This window comes from Acanthaster planci, linkage group LG15 (assembly GCF_054643075.1).
Source record: "Acanthaster planci isolate LZ-2023a linkage group LG15, COTS_SCS, whole genome shotgun sequence".
NCBI lineage: Eukaryota > Metazoa > Echinodermata > Asteroidea > Valvatida > Acanthasteridae > Acanthaster > Acanthaster planci.
In genome coordinates, this window is record NC_141791.1 from 7788261 (window position 1) to 7808747 (window position 20487).

The 20487-nt window shown below is 41.3% G+C and overlaps 2 protein-coding genes across 4 annotated transcripts in view; both read left to right on the plus strand.

The window, feature by feature from the left end:
- The first annotated feature begins 12262 nt into the window (after window positions 1-12262).
- Window positions 12263-20487, plus strand: part of LOC110986686 (b(0,+)-type amino acid transporter 1-like) — a 73519-nt gene continuing 65294 nt past the window's right edge. Inside the window, exon 1 of one of the 3 annotated variants that reach the window (XM_087146564.1) lies at window positions 12263-12404. The gene's annotated coding sequence lies outside the window, so the exon portion shown is untranslated. The remainder of the gene's footprint in view (window positions 12405-20487) is intronic. The other 2 variants (XM_087146565.1, XM_087146567.1) reach the window with 2 other exon arrangements.
- LOC110984691 (uncharacterized) lies at window positions 15474-19216 on the plus strand. Its single transcript, XM_022245115.2, has 6 exons — window positions 15474-15560; window positions 15648-15760; window positions 15824-15905; window positions 16136-18268; window positions 18648-18783; window positions 19073-19216. The coding sequence occupies exons 1-4, from the start codon at window positions 15474-15476 to the stop codon at window positions 16385-16387; spliced, it is 534 nt and encodes a 177-aa protein (XP_022100807.2). The 3' UTR covers window positions 16388-18268; window positions 18648-18783; window positions 19073-19216.

A 20487-nucleotide genomic window follows, 5' to 3' on the forward strand; every position in this document is an offset into this window, starting at 1 on the left:
TAAACGCAAATTACGTGACTTGTATTTATAGGTAAAGTTTTTCTGCACTAGGATTTTTTAGCCCATTGACTTTTTACACGTTTTCAAGCCACCATTTTGGTCACTTGGCAATATTCAATCGCCATCAAAACTACAGCCAATAAAAACCCTGATACAAAAATCAGTCAAATTTGTATGACGCCATGGTGACGTCATCATGTGATTTTGTATTGATTTTTAAATATTAAATCTTCCCCATGGGTTTTGTCGTAGTCCATCATCTAGAGAGGGTCCTGGGACACAATCGTCATAATGACATCATCAGGGGTCACGTGACATGAGATTAAAGCTGAAATTTTCCTCCATAGGTTCTGTGCACATTTTCTACTAGACACTATTATCGAGCTTAATGAGTGAGTAGTCCTCAACTTTGACCGAGTATTACTATCGGAACAAAAGAGAAATCAGGCTTTCGTTTGATTACAAATATACCATAGAGTCAAAATGTAAAGAAATGTAGGGAAGTGTGTTTTCGGGAGTCACCATAGTTTTATTGGCACGCCGCCCAGCCCTTGGAAATGTATAACAAATGCCCGCGAAGAAAGTGCGGGGGCGCCCGATCATATTCTTTCCAGTGAGGCCACTATACCACAGAGTGCTGTCTGGAAGGCCAAGTCCATAGTCGCACACCGGCCTGGCATTCGGGAAATTCGTTGAATATGGAATTTCGTGTGAAGAAAATAAAGGAATAACAAGAGATTTAGGTAAATTTTAATTAATTGTAATCAAACCTAGATATTTGAACCCTCAAAAGTTTACGTGTAAATAAACTCTGTAGAATTGCGACTGTTACATGTGGACTCGTTTTGCCCGTCATCCTTTGCCTTGGCGTCCTTAAAATTAAGCGGACCTCCTTAATAGATGGCCTGTCATTACAGTAACATTACATAATTTTTTTCAGTTTAAACGCAAATCACGTGACATGAGTTTAACGGAGTAGCTTTTCTGCATAGGTGTTTTTAGCCTATTGACTTTGTACATGTTTTAATGCACCGTTTTGATAATTTAGAGATCTTCAATTGCCATCAAAAATATAGCCAACTATACCTTGATACGAAATACGCCAGTTTTATGACGTCATCTTCTGATTTTTTAAAATTGATTTTTGAATATTTTTTATTCCCTATAGGTTTACTGGGTTCAACAGCCAGTCTTTGACATAGGTGTATAGGTGTGAACTCTAAGTCCCCAGCTAGAAGGTCCAAGAACAACATCGTCATAATGACGTCATACCCTGTCATTTGATATGACATTGCAGGAGCAAACTTCAAACCTTATATCTCCTGAAGGGCATGTCCGATTTTGTTGAAACCTTGCGGGTATCTAGAAAGGGAAGTGTCCCAGACAAAAGTTGACCTTAAGTGATGATGTCATTACGTGACAAGTCACTTGACATCAAAGGTGTCTTCTTTCAAGCAATATATCTTGTAAATTACTTGTCCGATTGGGTTCAATCCTTGCATTTATCTTGAAAAGGGAGGGCTTCAGACGAATAATGACCTGATGTGATAATGACGTCATGTGACAAGTCACATGACATAAAATGAGCACAATTCAAAGCACTCTATCACATGAAGTACGCGTCCAAATCGGCTCAACCTTTGCAGCTATCTTGAAACGGAAGTCGTATGGGCGAAAATGGACCTAATGTGATAATGACGTCTACAGGTCGTAGGTCACGTGATATTAAAAGTACTGTCTTCAAATCACTATATCTCCTAGCCTTTCTTCAAGGCCTTCGCGGCTGTGTTTATGTTTAACTGCAAAGCGGCAACTGGAGACCACATGCACTAGTGGCCTTTCTTATGTTTTTCTTTATGTTTTCGATTTTTGCTACCCTGTTTGGGTAGCAAAAATCCCAACCAATCGTAAGCGAGGGGGTCAGCATACATTAACCTGTTATGCGAATTGAAAGTATACGAAAAATGGCGAGCGTGTCAAGTGTGTCTGCAGCCGTGAATGCAGGTCAGTTGTCTGAGCAGTATTTCGACTGTTTAAACCGTTGCAGCGTTACGCTATTGAAGTATCTGTACGCAGGCGTGACGTTTTCGTCTCTGCCCAAGGGAAATGGTAAGAGCTCCATATTTTAAGCACTTGGGTTTTTTTTTTACCACTAGAACTGGTACTTACAAGTGTTACTCCGTCAGCACTATCCCTGGGCCCCACGAACAAGCATTATAGTTGTCATCTCACCGCTTGGAGTTGATGCCGTTTATTTCGGAGACTCATCTGCTTCCACTATTTACATGAAATGTATGAATAATGCATATCAGAAAGCTTGTGAATAATTCACCACAAAACCTCAAAATCAAGGTGGAAATGGCCTCAAGGCTGCGCCACTTGCCTGGTCTCCTGTCCAGTCGCTTTGCAGTTACACACACAGCCACGAAGGCCTTGACGAAAGGCTATATATCTCCTGAATTGCACATCTGATTTGGCTCTAACTTTACACACATTTTTCAAGGTAAATTGTTAAGGGGAATATTGACCTTAAGTGGTAATGACGTTATAAAACGACAAGTCACGTGACATAAATGGTACATTTTTTAGCCCTTTATCTCTTGAACTACATGTCTGATTGGGTTGAAATTTGGTAGATAGCTAGAATGGAAAATGTTATAGCTGAAGAGGCATGATGTTAAAGGTGGAAAGTTTAATTCTTTATATCTCTACATGTCCGAAACGGTTCAAATGTGCCATCATAAAGACGTCACCAAAGATAATATTGTTGCGTTCCCTAAATATCAAGTCGATGGTAGCATGGACTTCATTAGTGTCTACGGGGTGTGATATTTGGGGTCAACAATTTATTAAAGGGTGGACGTGAAACAAAGGGGTTTGGGCGACAGTCAAACTGTATGGTTGGTTTATTGCTCTCACTTCTCTGCATCAAAGTTCAATAGGGATTTGAAGAAGGTGTAGCTTAACATAATACAACACACAAAAGGCAAAGTTATAGAGAGGCGAAGTTGTATATGAGTGTAACTGAACTACGGTTTGGCAGGACCATTGGAAATGCATGTCAGACGGAGTGGGTACGGTACGTGTGTGTAGCATCGCACAACTAGGCTACACTCATCGGGTCGGGCCGGGCCGTGGTGGGAGCTGTCCCGGACCACCACGGTGATTAGCAAGGGCTGGACGGGGCCAGCGCCGGTATGTACCGACCGCACTGCCGCTCAGACCGCAATGTGATGAGCGCAATGATAAAGTCGCCGCACTGTGTACCATTGGCTCAGCGTAGAGACGGGGAGGACTGGGCTAGTTAGCAGGACAAGGGTGGCGGGGGACACGGGGGTGTCTCGCCCAGCAATCGGTTCGGACGTAGCGGTGATGGGCCGCTACGACTCTCACTAGCACCCTGGGCTAATTCGTACCGCTCTCGCATCGGTCCAAGCTAAGCTAGCTGGCCATTCATATGGTTACATTTCTTCGCCATAAGAATGGTTATTATCGCACTTCTCTCGGTAAGGGTCCAACCGCCGCACTACGTTGGGTTCCGCTCTCGCAATAAGGGTTTGGTCCGCCGCACCTGACCGACGAGCTGAGGAAAATCTGCTCTATTTATAGGATTCTAGAGGCTTAGGAATTAATAAAATATGAGCGTCGCTGAACAGCTCAACCAATGAAAATCTTCCATCTCAAAGGGTCACATGACTTCCTGCTAGAGTCGTGCGCAAGAATCTAAGGGTCGTGTGTAGCAATGTAAAATACAGAATAAGAAGTCACGTATACAAAGTGTAGAGCCGGGTGCGTGAAAGTGCTTACCCAGTCATCTGTGGCGAATGATTGACAGTTACAAAGTTTGAGGTTTCTGGACATTAGCATTTCAGGGAACCTTACCACGCCCAACCACGCAGCCACGTGGAGGGGAATTTCGACATGCCAAAACTGAGCAGAGAAAACACAAGGATAAAGGAATGAAGGATCACGCGATCATGCCAGAGTACAGCATGAATAACTTAATACAAAATTAGCGTCTCTGCTACATGTCCATAAGGCATAGCTGAGCTAAATAAGAGACCCTGAGAAATGCAAGGACCGAGAACGAGTAAAACTAGGGGGCGCTAGAATTCCAAGATTTGCGGGTGCGCAACAATATTATAAACTGTTGGTAATTATTTGTAGCTCTTCGATAGATGTTTCAGTAAGAAGTGAGACACTCAGTTGTAGTTGTATCTGAAATAAAGAAAGACCCTTTTCTTCACAAAAAAAGAAAATGCGAAAAAGCCCTCTGCTCTGTCCTTAAGACAGACAAACCCTCTTTTTTGGGTTTGATATTGTAGCGGAAAGTGTATTCTTCAGTGTTTGTGCATAATAATTGCATTACTTAGGTAGTGCGGACAGGTCCCGTGACGTACGAAGGATGGGCAGGGCGTAGCGCCGTGTATGTAGTAGTACAGGTTCGTTGGTTTGCGCGTGATCAATGCGAGTGCTTATGTGGGCAGAGGTTACTCTTAGTTCTGCAAGTGGTAGGGAAGCTCTCGCTGCGGCGTGCGTTGTATGCTGCTATATGCTAAGCTGCTAGACGGACGGACGGGCCTTCTTTCTGTAGCTGTACTCAGGTTGTACGGTGCGGCTGTTCACTTGCGGGTGCATTGTAGTAGATTTTGGCTGGGCCCACGGTGCTATGGTGGTTTGTGCATGCGGGCCGAATCACTACTGTAACAGTGACACAGCGGTTGCATTGAGCGATAAAAACATCGTTCTACACCCTCATGCCAGCGTGCGTGTTTGTACAGGCCTACTCAGAGACTCAACGCAGTCAATCGGCAACGTTGAACTGTGCTCAACTATGCCGATCTGTTAGGGGCTGGCTTGCGTTATGTCTGGGTAATATCAGCGATATTTCCGTTTGACATGTTTCCATATGTCTGCGTTGCAGTTTGCGTCTTGATTGCGTTGCATGCTCTCTGCGTTTCTTACGTCGATATGAAAACTGGGCTTTACATAGGAGTTTTGCGAGGCGACATTTAGTCATCGCGTTGCCGATCGGCGTGACACAGTGCGATAGTCTCACCTCAAGACCACACAAAGCAAGACAGGTTGTAATAAAGATTTACCTAAACTTGTTGAGGTTACCTCAGCCTGAGGTGTCCTTGTTGTGTATTGTCAGATTGGCAGAGAGCACCACAGTCATCATAATCGGCGGTATATATGGATCTGCCCCATTAGCCTTTAGGTCGCTTTGAGTAATGGAACGAGGAAAAACCCGAGTTTAGGTTAGAGTCGAGAACCCATCCAGTTTCAGAGACTTGCTCCTCGGACTTAGGTTAGGCCCGGGGAAACAACCCACCACAGTTTATATATAGCGTTATACCATTACTGTTTGATGTGGGACTCCTCTGTCGGGTATTATTAAAAACGTTTAAACTTCACACCTGTCGGTATAATTGTTAAACTCGAACTTTTTCTTGTTTTTTGCAGGGATGATAGTGAGTTATGATCTGTCCAAACCGCCTGGAACGCGGTAGTTAAGGCCGAGGTTCGTTGTACAGAATGTAAGGTGCCAGAATTCGTACCTCTTGACCCGGACAAAGTGTACAAGATTGTCCTGCCATCATTCCTTGTCGGTGGTGGCGATGGCTATTCCATGATACGGGATAACGTCATTGAACATAGCTATGGTGAGACTTTATGGAAAGTAATTCGCGTGGCAAATCGCACGTATGTTCGGGTTTAGTCCACTGCATCCGAGTCCATGGTTTTCTCAGCCCGAGTAGTAGTCTTGGCCAAAGACGTCAGTGATCGATAGTTGTTTTATTTCTATTGGAGAGCGCCCTCGCACAACTAGTTTTTAATTACTCTCACTAACGTCTTGGGAATCTTGCCGGAATAGGGGTGCGGCAGTTGTATGCAAATGACCGATCTTCTTAAATATTTATACCCTCCGTATTATAATGATGTACATACTTTGAAGTTCGAACATGGCGGCTTTGCGCGAGCAAGTATCCTGTCGATAGTGTCTAGTTTGTGAGAAGGGATTAAAGATATGTAAGACATATTTTTCGCTTTATAGTAGACATGGAATTGCCACTCTTCTAAAAGATATCGTTGGGGACTACAGTTGTGCTGTATCGCATCATGTTTGCGATATCTGTGGCAGAAAAACTGGGAAAACAAAATCATGTCTGACACCACGCAAGAAATACGTTCTCGTTTTTTTGCAACTCACAATGACCATGCTGCCTGGGACCAAATTACTCACACAAGCGGCAAATAAACCTACACGTGCAGCAAGAAAACGACAACCCAATTGCAGTCCGGGTACTCCGTCCTCGAAGGTTAAGGTCTTCATGGTCTCTAAGGACACTTTAGTTAGCTGGGGAGGACATACTGACTGTACATGATTATGGGTCACCAGGAACAGCATCCTCTGTCAAAACCTAGGCCTAACCTAGTCCGAGTATCACCCGTTCTACTCCGCGCTAACTCTGTACAAACATCTGTGTTGTCGTGTTTGTGTTGACGGGACTGCAGACAGCCATGATACATGTGACCTTACCATGGTGTATTATTCGGGTCATCGAAATTTATTTTGCATGCAAACTCGAGTGCTGCAGCACCCCTGCAGTGCCGTGCAGTGGCGTAATTAGTTTGGGCCCGCCCCCAGCGGATGCTCGTGCCAGTGCTAGTCAAATAATGATGGCCACCGACTATATTTCATATACCTCTTGCTGCTTCTTAATCCTTAAGCTGAAACACGGTATATCGGGTTCAAGCGCGTCAAAAAATCGCGTGCGCGTAATTTCCAAAGTATTCGGCTCGTGACTTCGTCATACACGCGAACGCACCACATAGCACAAGTTCCTATCCACTCCATGCGGGAAAAAAGAGGGCGTGTTTTTAGATAAAAATGAAGGTCCTTCGGTTGGAACTCACCATGTTGGTACGCAAGTTTATACGCGTTTGGTGCAGGGCACGCTAAAACGCGCTATTATTTATGCTGCAAGAAAAGCGTGCAGGAACCCGGTTGGAAAACTTCTCACTAGCCTGTCTTTCTTTCGCTGGTGAGGGTGCACTTCAACTCAAAGCGGATTGAATGAACACTCTAAATGTGTGTGAACTCCATTTCCATGGTAATGTGTAACACTACGTAAAGCGGGCATAGTTTAAACTGTAGTGATGTCACGCGAACCGCATATAGTGCCTGATCTGAAACTTTTTTGACTGGTTACAGAGCTCCCATTGATAAAAACCCACAAACTGTTATATTTAGGACGAAGGTATGTTACAAACCTTCAGCTCGGTGCTAAAAGGTCATTACAGCAAAAATGTAAGTTTTAAAATTACTTTTAGGCCTTACTCTGAGCATAAAAGAAATATTGTATTGAAAAAGACTACATTCCTCGTACTTTTATTTATTAAACCAGTTTTCTTGGGCCAACATATTTAAATTTCAAATTATTTTGTTACCTGCTTTAATGTTTAAAGTAGCATTTTTCAATAAGGACTGTTTTATGTAATTTTTCCTTACGTGCCTTTTAACACGTTATCAACTGGGCGCATGGGTGGCAAGATGAGGGTCCTATTTCCCGATTCCCAAAGCCTAGGGAGATAGAACCCTCGTCTGGTTACTAGCGAGCTTTCGAATATTTAGCTGAGATTCAAGTGATTAAAAACTTATCCGAGGAATTTTGGCGACTTTAAGGAGACCATGCACACACTTCAGGTTTTTTTCTATTTCCACAATTTCATCATTACAGAAATAATTGTAATTTTTCCTGTCTAAAAACCTAAATGTCTTTCTCAACTTTCAAACAAATGTCCTTTTTCAACTGCACTTAAATTTGTGAAAGTCTCAAGCAATTTCTCAACCACAGCAATGATAACATCAAGCAAGAAGTTTGGCGTGGTTTACGCATGCAAATGATGCACTAAACAGTCCACATACTGCTTTACAGGTACCTTGGATTCAAATGTTGTGAGTGAATACATGGAGGTGATGACCCCACTGACACCAGGCCTGGAACGAAGACTCCGATTCGTTGATTCATCTGAAAATCCTTGCAAAGGACCAGCCAGTTAGAATTGGCTTCTTTTAGCTGTCCGGTTTCTGTTTGTCGCTTTTTTTCTTTTTTTTTTCCCATCTTGTTTTACGAAATTATCTGACTTGTAAACTTGAGCATCGTGCTCTTTCAGAATGTTTAAGCATTTTGTTTAAGTAGTGTTAGTAGTGTTTATGTTGTGGCGAAACTACAAAGGTGTGTTTCCCCCTCAGGTTGAGTCTGTGCCCCTATCTACCCCTCTCTCCAATCAGAAATTTCAAAATGTATACAGCATATATACAAACCACCTTTAGCAGACACAGAATATAAGCATTCTAGTGCTGGCTGTGCCAAAAATTAGTTCAGGTTAGATGTTTTCCAATTCCCAGGGTGAGCACAGGTTTATCTTTAAAATGTTCCAAGGGCTCATCTGAAGAGGAATGCTGAGACCCAGGTATCAGACATCAAGGAATAAGGTTTGTGACTCCAGACTCGCAGAGGTATTTGTGTGATTGCATGCGCACAGGGCACCAATCGGGTGATGCTTTGCGGAGGTAATCTGGGTTACTAAGTCCACTGTTTTGTCCTTCTGTCCAGTGGGATTTGCCACAGGGGTCAATTCATGGAGGAAGGACAGAGGAGTTTTAACTCAGGCACTTCAAAGCGTCTAATGATGGTCGCCGCCGCGTCTGACGAATAATAGAAAACATTCCAAAAATGCCTTATTGCTGTCTGCATCTTAGCCAGACAAGCAGGGCCAGTAATATCCTGGCAATACTTGTAATTTTTTGCTTGCAATTAAATACAAACTATCGATATGACCAGGAAATAGAGAGAGAAAAATTCCTGATATTAGACCTACTTTTGTCATCATAAATAAACTTTTCAAATTTTGACACACTGTTTCATTGTCCATGCAAAGTTTATAATTCTAGTCTCCTCTGTCCAATACATCAGTGTTCAAAGACTAGGTACGAGTTTGGCTAAGACTGACCATCAAAATCTTCACTACTTCTGGAAAGCTCAGTTCATTGGGAACAAAATGCACTATTTCATCACAGGAAGTGATCGTGAAATCTCATAAAATACGCCTTTGTACAAATGCCATAATAAAATTTATTCAAATAAAACACAAAATCATACAAACAGCTTGGCTATTTATTCCAAAAAGAAGTCCTGAAGAAATTCTTCGATAAGGGCAACAACTGCACATGAACACTTCGGGTACACAGCCTAGTAAAAGAACTACGCAAGCACTAAATTTGATGTTGTTGTCGGATCATATCAAGCAGCAACATTGGCATGAATATTCAACTTCCTATACTGCAGTACACAACATTTTAGGGATGCAGATTACCAACGAAAAATTGCGCCGACGATCATAGGGTACAAAGAGGGCTTATGGTTGCAAAACAGGTGGTGAGTAGCAGGTGTGCGCTGCGCTCTGGCTATGGAAATACCGGGTATGCCAGAAAGCGGTATATGGCCAGATGTTATAGCCCGGGCAGTTCAAACTCCTTCTGTGTCCTTCCTCCATGGTCAAATACTGTGTTTATTTTAGCAATTTAACACAACAGGTCATAGGAGCGTCATAGAGAATGAAGATGCTGAAATAAACAGGGTTCTGTTGTGTGACACTAAGTCACCTTTTATTTTCCATCAACAAACAGCATCCTGAAATGGTTCCAAGTGGCTAATGTTACAGAAGTAAAAGCACCTTGTTACAAATTGACTGGGGTAAATTGTATAAGTTCAGCTTAGGTTACTCACTCTGAAATAAACTCACTTAACAGTAAATTAAACAACTACTGCCTTCTGACATAAGAAATCACAAACTCCTCGTGTGTCAAGTTTAGAAGTCCCTCAGAAATTCACAAGAAGTAAAGAACCAAAACAGCTTTGTCATATATTAAAATTTGAATTCAGTGACTGCATTCACAAGCAGCATAAACCGTTTATACATCCGTTGGGCAGGGTAAAACAGTCGCGTTACGTAATCAAGATGAAAATATCTTTGCAACGCAACGTAAGCTTCAGATGAAATCTACGGTTTACTAACCAAGTACTGTAAACTTTAATTTGATACGGTATAAGTGATTTTCGACCATTATCTTCAGAGAAAATGAAAGTGTTGGGTTTATGTTTATGTTGGAGGAAAGACGCTGTTGTCTCTTAGATGATACTTTATGCACAACTTGGGTTGGTTTGTGATCTATAAGCGATCTGTTGTACCGAGAGCAATTATCACTGCCTGGTAAAGAACCACGCGACTGTGACCCTCATCTAGGAACTCCCAACCAAGGCCAAGGGAAATTTGGACCGGTACGCAGCCTCCTTTAATCTGGGACTAAATAATCGCGGGAGTATTGTATGTTAGTTATAATACTGGTATCACTTAAGCTGATGTAATAATGCAAATGAGATGGAAAATTACTGCAGCATTTCAATGAACGACAGATCAAGTTCAAATCAGTCTCGTGTTATTTTCACTGTTATTTTCACTGTTATTTTCACTGAATTCATTCGCGTGTTTTTACTTATTTATTATTAATTATTTTTTTACTCATTTTGCTGTTTCTCTCCTGAGCTGTTCTTGTTAGGCCTAGAAGCAAACTTAATCAACTTAATGACGTAGCAGGGAAAACAAGAGGATTATGTTTTCCAGACTAAACCTCATGCCAAATTGAAAATGATCTTTTGAAAATTTAAGTCGTGCTCGTTGAAAAAGTAGTTAATTGTACATAAATGTTCCTTCCAAACTCCCCAAGCTGTCATTTTATGCAGTGTTCTCACATCGGTCAAATTTTCCAGATCATTTATTTTCGCGCATAACGTAAGACGTCACCTAATTGCGAGTTGTAAAATCTATCGTTTTAGCCTATATTCCTGTTGAAATTGTTGTTAGTTTGAATTCGTGGAGGGTGGAACAAAAGTTTTTAAGTTTTGAGCAAAAAATTCGGTATTTTGCTGATTGGGCTCAGCCAATCATCTATGTTATTGCTATAGTTCAACTTTTGCTCCTCCTCCTTCTCCGTAAGTGATCGTACAACATCTAGTTACCTACTGAGGATAGAAGTCCATCTTTTTACTCCTTTTTTATCAGCAATAACTCTCTGCAGTTTTCTTGGACCGTATAAAGTATGAAGTTGAAGAACAGTTATAAATTATTTTGTCCTGCATGAACCTTTCTGTAAAATGTGCTGAACAGAGAGTCTTTATTAAGCGACACGTTTTGTGGTGAGTGTACATGTACAACATTCAATTGTGTATTACAACAAAACCCGTTTGCAAGCATAAATGCACAGTTTTCTCTATAACATGAATAAACATCAATTAGTACACTGACCACAGTGAACAACATCGCTTCTGTGAAGCTACTTTTTCGGGTATTACGCAATTGCCAATTATGATAACTTTGTTTTTTGTGAGTAAAGGGTTTCTTTTTCTAATTTTTTGCGACCCATTGTGTCAGGAAATACCAAAAAACACCTTTAAAAGGAATTACTTGGACTACTTTAACGAGGTCGTACCTGTTTTCTCTTTAATTCTTTCGGTGGTCTCAAAACAGATCTTTCCTGAAGGACAACAATGATGTTGTCAGTATAAATATCACCTCACCTAATAAACACTAAAGGATAAGTACAGTTTTTGTAAGTTTACCTACGATGCGAAATGACAAGTACTCGTCAGTCTTGCGAGCGAAATTCGTTTGGTGTTCAAAATCTGTGACTATTACTGTCAAGCTCATGACGCACTCCGGCACAACATCCCACTTATTGTGAATAAACGCCGCTTGAGGATAAACATAGTTTACAATGGCTTACACACAAATGAATACTGATCTTAACTTAATAAAGTAACATCACATTTCTTGTCTTTCTTTCAAACAAAATTGCTCCATTCGTGCAAAATAATACAGCGACAGAAAAAATAAGTGCCATAATAGAGGTTGTCGAATATTTTCTTCGGGCCAATTCTCACCAACAAATAACGAGTAAATGGGGTTATATCCTTTATCATTACTTATTTTACCTGGGGTCAAATTCGGTATGAGGGCAGCTTTTCCCCCACAATTTCTTTTCACTGATTTTCTAACAAAACAAATTGTTCCCTCAACGTTTGGCCAACCAGGGCATTACATAGCGATTGTACCTAGTCACACTTTGGGACAAACTGTGTGTTATAGATGGAATCAAGCAGGTCACGGTTCACGAACAATTGGACCCATGAAGTAACGTGCTGCATATAGCCCTTACCTTTCACGGTATTCTGAACATAACCTGCAGTGGATAGTTGGTCCTGACAGAAAAGCAAGTTCAACAGAATGGTGGTTAGTGACTGAGCTGCAGGGAAAGTACAGCAGGGTATTCTATAAATGTAAGTATACCCTCCTTTTTTCATAACAAAATTATGTTCTATTTGTCGGGATGAAGTTGCTGTGAATTAGAACCTTATAGTTGTCAGTAGACTTTTAAGAACGACACGCAAGCAACTTCAATAGCCACACGCGCGGTTCCATCAGAAGTCCGGATATTGAAAACCGTGTTTTACTGTCTAGTGACTACCACGGGGCTCGTATGACATGACTGTATTGTGGCGGTTTCTGCTTTGAAGGTCAATAAACTCGCAGGGCCACTTAGCCCGGTCACGATGCCGCTTGCGCGTTATTTGGCCAGGGCCTGGATCCGTTTGGGTGGAAATATACCGCCAGTTACACGGAAAACAAGGGACGCTGAAAGGAAGGTACGCCTGGAAACGGAAAATTGTTGTTCTACCTACTTTTAGCTAGTTTATTTGCCTCCATTCACTTCCTCAGCGCATCAGGTACCAGAATGAGCACTAACAAAACATTCACAACTGGCGAGGGGGCATGGTAATTTATCGCGCAATCCCTCGCCCTGCAGAGCTACCGTTACAAACTTAAATACCACATTTTATAGAATTAATTATGCGATAAAATGATTTATACACGGCGAATATACGGCCAGGTCAAGAAATAACGCCGGCAGCGGGTTGGTCACACGAAGGGCCAGCCCCTTAAATATGGGGACGTGGGGCATGCCAATCAAAAATCAAACATGCGCTACACGGATTGGGTGAACGAATCCAGGGCCGGGCGAACAAGTAGTGACGGTGGGCATTGCTGGATATTTCCCAAACTGTGTGTCCCTTCTGTCTGCAACTAAATATATTTACAACCCAACAACGAAAGGAACACCAGAGACCTTCTACTTAGTTCTCAAAAGTCTGCATGTATTTTCATAAATTTACAAGTATTTACACTATCTCGTCAGTGGGTAATTTTCAGGCGATAAAAGCATACATAGGTCTTCTCTTTCTTATGTATGTCATCTGCAGGCAATTATACAGCTAACTTCATACAACATTAATATAAAGCTCGCTTTTATTACAATTTTAAGTTCTCTAATTCACTGTAGTAAGCGATCTGGATGTAACAAGGATATATATATGGACCGCAACTGGTTAGAATCTGGCACTATCCTTGGAAATACCACAGCCTCCGGGTGTCCCACGGCCTCTTTGGTTAAGTTATGGGTTGGCTCCTCCTTGGTTTGAGTGGCTTGAGCACCAATAAATTTCAGTATCTCGGGTTTGGTCCCTCAACTTCAAGCCATCTGATAATTAAAAACATTTAACCATATTCCACATAACAAATTCTTTTCAACTGTTTGGTAGTAATCAAAAGAACACTTTATGTTCAATAGTTCCTCTTTATAGCTCCCCTTAATAACTATTTCTTGCTGCAAAACTCGGTAAATTCAAATGTCGATGTACATGTATAGTCCAATAATCGACAGTCCACAGTCTAACCTTCTGAAACATTAATACTGACAACTTCTTGAATTAATCCACTTTTGTTAAGCTCATGAATTCAGTGTTTAAAACTCTTAAAACATCAGATAAGTTCAGAATTAACACTTACGGTTGTCTGGTTGACAGAACTGCTGAATTTCTTTCTTCAGTGTGTTTTACAGAGCCAAAACGCTCACAAACAAATCTCGATAAATCAAGCACATATCGACAGATCGCTGATAACAAAAGCCCGCTGTAGCTTGCTACGCCTGGTGGCTGAAATTCATGCGATCATACAACAAACACACACGTCTGTCTTCTATCGACATCTGATCTGGTCTACCCTACCTCGATTCATCCAAAACCCTCACACATCCAAATCACACATTTTACCTTCCAGTTGGCAAAACAACTCCTTAACAACTTTTGGGCTGCACCTGGATGTGTAATTCTACTCAGTGTTATCACCCTTAATTTACACTACCATGGCATTTATCAATGCCACTGCTAGAGACAAAACAAACCACAAGGTGTTGTAGAGTGCACTATAAATACATGTACATGTGGAAATGGCGGACGTTTTAGGTTAAGTCAGGAACTTGACCAAGTATACATAAGTACTAGTAGTTAAATGTCCATTTATATCCTATATAAAATATTTAAGGTTTACAATGTTTTCAAGTTGTTCACTTGGACAGTGATTTCTCTGTTACACCCTTCCATTATTGATATTTTCAATTTTTGCATCTAAAGTCAGTGAGCTTTTCGCATCTATGAGCTTTAAGACATCAATGAATATTAAATACATATAATTTCTTAGCAGAATCCGCTCTTCCATGTGGTCTGGGACAGGGCAGAGATAAAAAATGGACAGATTTCACTTAAAAATCCACCCTTTTAAAAATGATGAAAATGAAACACATCCCTCCAGTTCCAGAGGTGGAGGTGTGAGAAAACTTGATCTGAAAAAAAGATGCCAATCTGGAGGCCCTCCTGGAAGCAACTACACTTCTCTTCTTCAGAAATGGCATGTCCAAAAAAGGCCTCAAACTGATTGTACTGAGTGCTGCCTTCACGATTTTACCCACTGTCCACTGGGGGCAGATGCAACAGTTGGAGATATGTACATGCAAGAGAAACCGAATAGGATATTGAGGTTCTATCTACACACAACATATTCCTGCAATGTACTAGGAAAGAGGGAGGAGGAAACTCGACCTGCTAAGCAAACCAAAACAACACATACCAGTGCCTGCTATGACAAACAGGCAGAAACCATCTCAACTGAATGGCAAGCACACTCAGCACAAGACTGTGATAATGAGTGTCTACCTACTATCTCAGCACCACTCTCTACAGGACTTATCCACTCAGCCCCCTGCTCACCAACTTTGCCTCCTCCTTCACCAACTCAGCCTCCTCCTTCACTAAATCTGCCTCCTCATCCACCCGCCCCACCCCCTCTCTTACCAACTTTTCAAATTGGTTCACCCATTCTGCCTTGATCAGCAACTCATCAACCTCCTTACTCGTTGGCATCAGTACCACAAGGACCATCTACACCTCCATACATGTCTTCTCTGATGGGAGCCCAGCGAACTATAACACTACAGGGGCAACATCCTGTGTGACATGATAGATGTATTCAAGGACCCATACATCCAGAAAATCCCATTGCTCTTCAGTTTTCAAGGTGAAGTTGGAGCTGACGCTGCTGGAGTATCGAGAGAGGCATGCACTGCATTTGGGGCTGAATTGTATCAGACAAGTTCATCTAGTGAGATTGAGAAGGTACTATCAATCTAGCCAGAGTTTGGATGGGATGAGTGGAATGCTGTTGGCCGCATTTTATTGAAAGGGTTTCAAGATCTGCGGATGTTCCCAACCTGCCTGTCTCCCGCATTGTGGCACTTATCCTTGTAGAAGGAGCAGTTTTGAAGAAATGCTCATTGAATTATACGGTGCATTCCTCTCTCCTCTAGATGCAGAAGTTATCAACAAAGCTCTCAGTGGCATGATGAAGAACACCTTCTTGACCTCCTCAGTAGGACTGACTGTCACACTGTAACCTCTTCAGAGAAAATGAATGCAGCTCATAAAGAATTGATTCAGATACCTAAATATGCCATGGATTTGATAGCAGCAAAGTTCTGATTTACAACTGCTACTACCGACAAACCAAACAGTTTTGGCACTATATGAAGATACAAAGCCAACACCAAGGAAAACGATAAGGCTGATTAAAACCACACCAACCCAGCAGAGGACAGCACTAAGCCTTGGGGTTCCTCAAGCAATTCATTCGGAGTTTGGATTCACCACGCCTGCGCAAATTCATCCGATTCTGCACCAGTACAGAAATTCTGTGTTTCAATTCACTCTTTGTTGAATTCTGTGGAGTCAAGAAGGGTGCTGGAAGATTTCCAGTGGCACATACCTGTGGTCCAACACTTATCTTGTCCTCCACATATGTATCATATAACGAGTTTCGATGTGAACTGTCCAGTATTTTAGATTCAGGCTACCTGAAAATGGACTTTGTGTAGGCTGAAGAAATGCTCCAAAGTTGAGATGAATGGGGACTTGTTCATTGTCTCATAACAGGATCAATCAGTTCGATACATAGATATGCTTCAGTCGAGAGAAAAATGTTGCTCAGATATGATGAGGATGATCAGTTAAGTTTCTTGTGAAGATTTAATTATGAAATAATTTAATATATGTAACCAAGGTAAAAAGTTGATCTGATTCAATCCAGATGACTGATGTTTTGTTGGGATTTGATCATAAAAATCATTTATTGTATTTTGAGAGATTTCATAAACAAGTGTTCTATCACTTGAATAAGGGAATTAAAAATTTCGATAAAGGACAAATATTTTCTGGACATGCTTCATAAGAAAATATTATACCTGTAGAATAAAAACGCTCACCTACAAGTAAAGTCATTTTCTTGGCAGGAATTCTATAGATGATATAATCTGTCAGTAAGCTATTTCTGAATTGTCACCTAAATGGAATGATGAGGTAGAATCAGTTGATCAAGAAACATGTAGATCCAGTTGCATCTGATCTAATTATAAGGAAGTCAATTTTCAAGCAAGTTCGATTTCAGGCTTTTCATACATTGGGCTAATTTCAGTCCTCAACAAGTATTTAAAGATATTGACAAGGTTCAGACAGGCACCCCTGAATAATGTGCTTTGTAACAAATTTAAATTGTGTATTGTAGTGGCTTGCAGCTGTGCAGATATACATGATACGTAATTTATAGGTGACAGGCCGTCACAAAGACATGCAGAATGTGTTACTGGAAAATTGGCATGCTTGGCAACAGAAGACATGGATCATTCAAGTGCTAATGCTGTCATTTTTAGTATACGTATCATAAGCCAAAACATTCTGGAAGCAGTAGAAAAGGGGCAACCTGTTTTTGACGACCAGCACATCACAGGTACTCTCTCTTCTGATGACACTGCATTTTCTTTACACTTGTGTTTTCCGACAGACCTCAATAGGCCGCCAGTAGTCCCCTCTAGGCTACGAGCTCAAATGTATTGAAAGTATGTGTGTACCGAGCCCCACAAATAGGGCTGTAGTGGCACTCTTTTACAATCTTTCTCTTACCTGTCGTCACCACAGCCCTACTTCAAGGCTTATCTCAAATGCCTGATCTAAACTGCAGGACTGTCATAAACTTTGAATCCTAATATCTTCCGAAATGAGAGCGACTCGACAATTTTACTTACATTGGCGTATTCCTCTGAGCTTGGACTTTCATACGAGCACCCTAAAGCTTTCCAAAAGCGTAAATTTTTCGATGTATGGCGCGTCGAAAACCCGGCTTATACTATGAAATGCTGACCACGGCCAGCGCCATTTTGAAAAACGAAGGCAGTGCTTCGTGCGTTGGAAGTCAGGGCACCCGACAGGTGCCGTGGATGCATTATTTATGTCGTCACAGTATTGCACAGTAATCATTGGGCGCGCACTTTGCTAGTGTACAGCGCACAGCGCACGTGTGTAGTGCGTGGCACGTGCATGTACACTGTACAAAGTAAGTACATGTACACGTACTGTACATGTACTGTACAACGTTCCTGTACGGCGTACTCCACGTGTTCGAAGCGAGTGAACGTGTGTTCCAGTATCGGCGTACACTACAGACCTTCTAAAGCCATCGTTATTCATCCATTTTGACGTTTGGACAGTTCGAAAAAGTATTCATCACCATGTCAGTAACCGATAAGGATGTCGATGATTTATACTGCGAAGTTAAAGCTCGGTATACTTTTACTTTTGATTTAAAGGATAAACAAAAAGAACAAAATGAAAATGTTATGAATAGGCCTACATTAGATTGCTTTGCTTTGCTACCAACTGGTCATGGAAAAAGCGTTTGTCTACCATCTCTTCTAATGCATCAGGTAAGACAAATTATAAAAAGTATTGAGTACACTGTGCATATGCATGTAAATTTATATTAGGAAATTCATGTCAACGTCTACCCTATACTCATTACTGCTGTTTAGCTGACCGCTTGTCTGTTTTGCTGAAGATAAAGATTCATTAATTATACGGGGTTCCTGTGCACCACTTTCCCTGTTAGATATGGAGTGACATACGTAGAATTATTAAAAAGGCTTGGGGCTGACTGGCATCAATTCTCTTCGTTCCGTTAATAATCTAAAATCGGACATAAATTTATACGCTGAGAGTATACTGACCATGAAAAGCATGCAGGATAGTAATACTTTTCTGGGTGAGGCGACATGATGGGTTTGTATAACTTTCATGCTTTCAAAGAAACTAGGTGTGCAATGCACTGCGTTGATCATCACACCATCGAAGACTCTCATGGACAATCAAGTTGTGGAACTACGTGCCAAAGGTATAACCGCCGCCGGAATCAAGCAAGGAATCTCTGATGCTGAAAAAGAGGGTAATTACAGATGCAAACTTTTATTTTTCAGATTAATTAACAGTGTGTAGGTATATTTTGCCCGCCAGTTCTCCCACCCTCCTCGAAATCGTGTCACGGTGTTGCGTGATACCGACGTGCACATTGACCATCGATGTTTTTTATATTTTTCAGTCTCCCTCTCCTTGTCTCTCTCTTTTTCTCTGCTTTTGGTCTGATGCCTTCCTTATTTAGGTGTAAGTGCAGATTTTTCCATTTGATTTCGCATATAAGGCAGTTCTTTTGACGCTTCACGTTTATTTCTTCACAGATGTTTTTGCGGGTAGGGTCACACATTTGTTTGCAATCCCCAAAGCCCTACGTGAAGGTAACTGGAGAAAGGTTTTATTGAATTTGTACAACCAAAAACTTCTGCTGCAGGCATGCGATGAGGCACACACTGTGTCGGAGCGGTAAGTGTTGTTCTTTAGTATTTCAAAGCATATACATATACAAGAACAAGGTATTTCCAAATGGCCGCTGGTCTAATCACAAACCGAAACATTAAATAAAGTGAACTGAAAAAGAATGACATAAGGTAGATAAAAAATTTGTTGCAATTAAGCACAGTAAGGTAGCATATCAAATTTAGAAAATGCTTCCAAGGACATACTACATCCCTTTTTTGGGACTATTAACAGTGTTACAGAGAAGCTATCCAGAAATTATGAATATCTCCCTCTATTCCCCACATTATGTTTTCATTTTGAAAGGATAGGTGCCTTTCTAAATTAACGATTTCTCTGCTGACATCCCGTGAATTTGCTTTACACAGGGGACTTGATTTTAGGCCGACCTACAGACAAGTAACATTGGTGACTTCTATCCTTGATGCACCCATCTCGGCTGTGACAGCAACTGCCACTAAAGCAGTGTACTCAGATATTTGTCTCCTGCTTATGTCTGAAACGCGATGAAATGACAATCTCCATCATTCCTGACCGCTCCAATATCTTCTTCGATTTACAAACCGTAACAGAGAATCAGCGTGTTGCTCTTCCTTGGATCGTTGACCATTTGAAATCTGAAAGAGTGAACAGTAAGAAAATGATTGTATACACCAACTCTGTTAGGGCATGTCAGACGATTTTTCATTCGTTCTGAGAAGAGCTTGGAAAAGATGCTTTCAAGGACAAAAAAGTGAAGAGATACAATGCACATGTTGAGATGTTTCATTCAGGAACTCCAGATGAAGTCAAGGAGATAATTATTAGTACGTTTCCAAAGGCTAATAGCACGATCAAGGTTCTATTGGTAACCTTAGCAGTGGGCGTGGGTGTAAACATAAGTGACACAGACATTGTAGTCAACTGGGGAATACCAAGAACGGCTATGCTTTACTGGCAGGAGTCTGGACGATGTGCCAGGGATGGACGAGATGGCATCAACGTTTGCTATGCATACAAATGAAGCATAAACCTGAGCCAAGATGAGTGTTTGAAGAAAATGCTGGAAAAGAGTACTTGTCTCCGTCACAAATGTTGTCAAATTCTGTAATCGACAGCTCGATGCAAGATGCAATGGGCACATACACGATGGCCAAAGAGAAATGTAAGGGTTGCCCTGATGTTTTCTGCAGATGTGGTTTGTGTCTGTGCTGTTCAACCTGCTTTTCGAAGTGTATGTGTGGTAAAAAACAAAGGATCCACTGCAAAGATACTTACTGGATTATTGAACTTGTCAGTG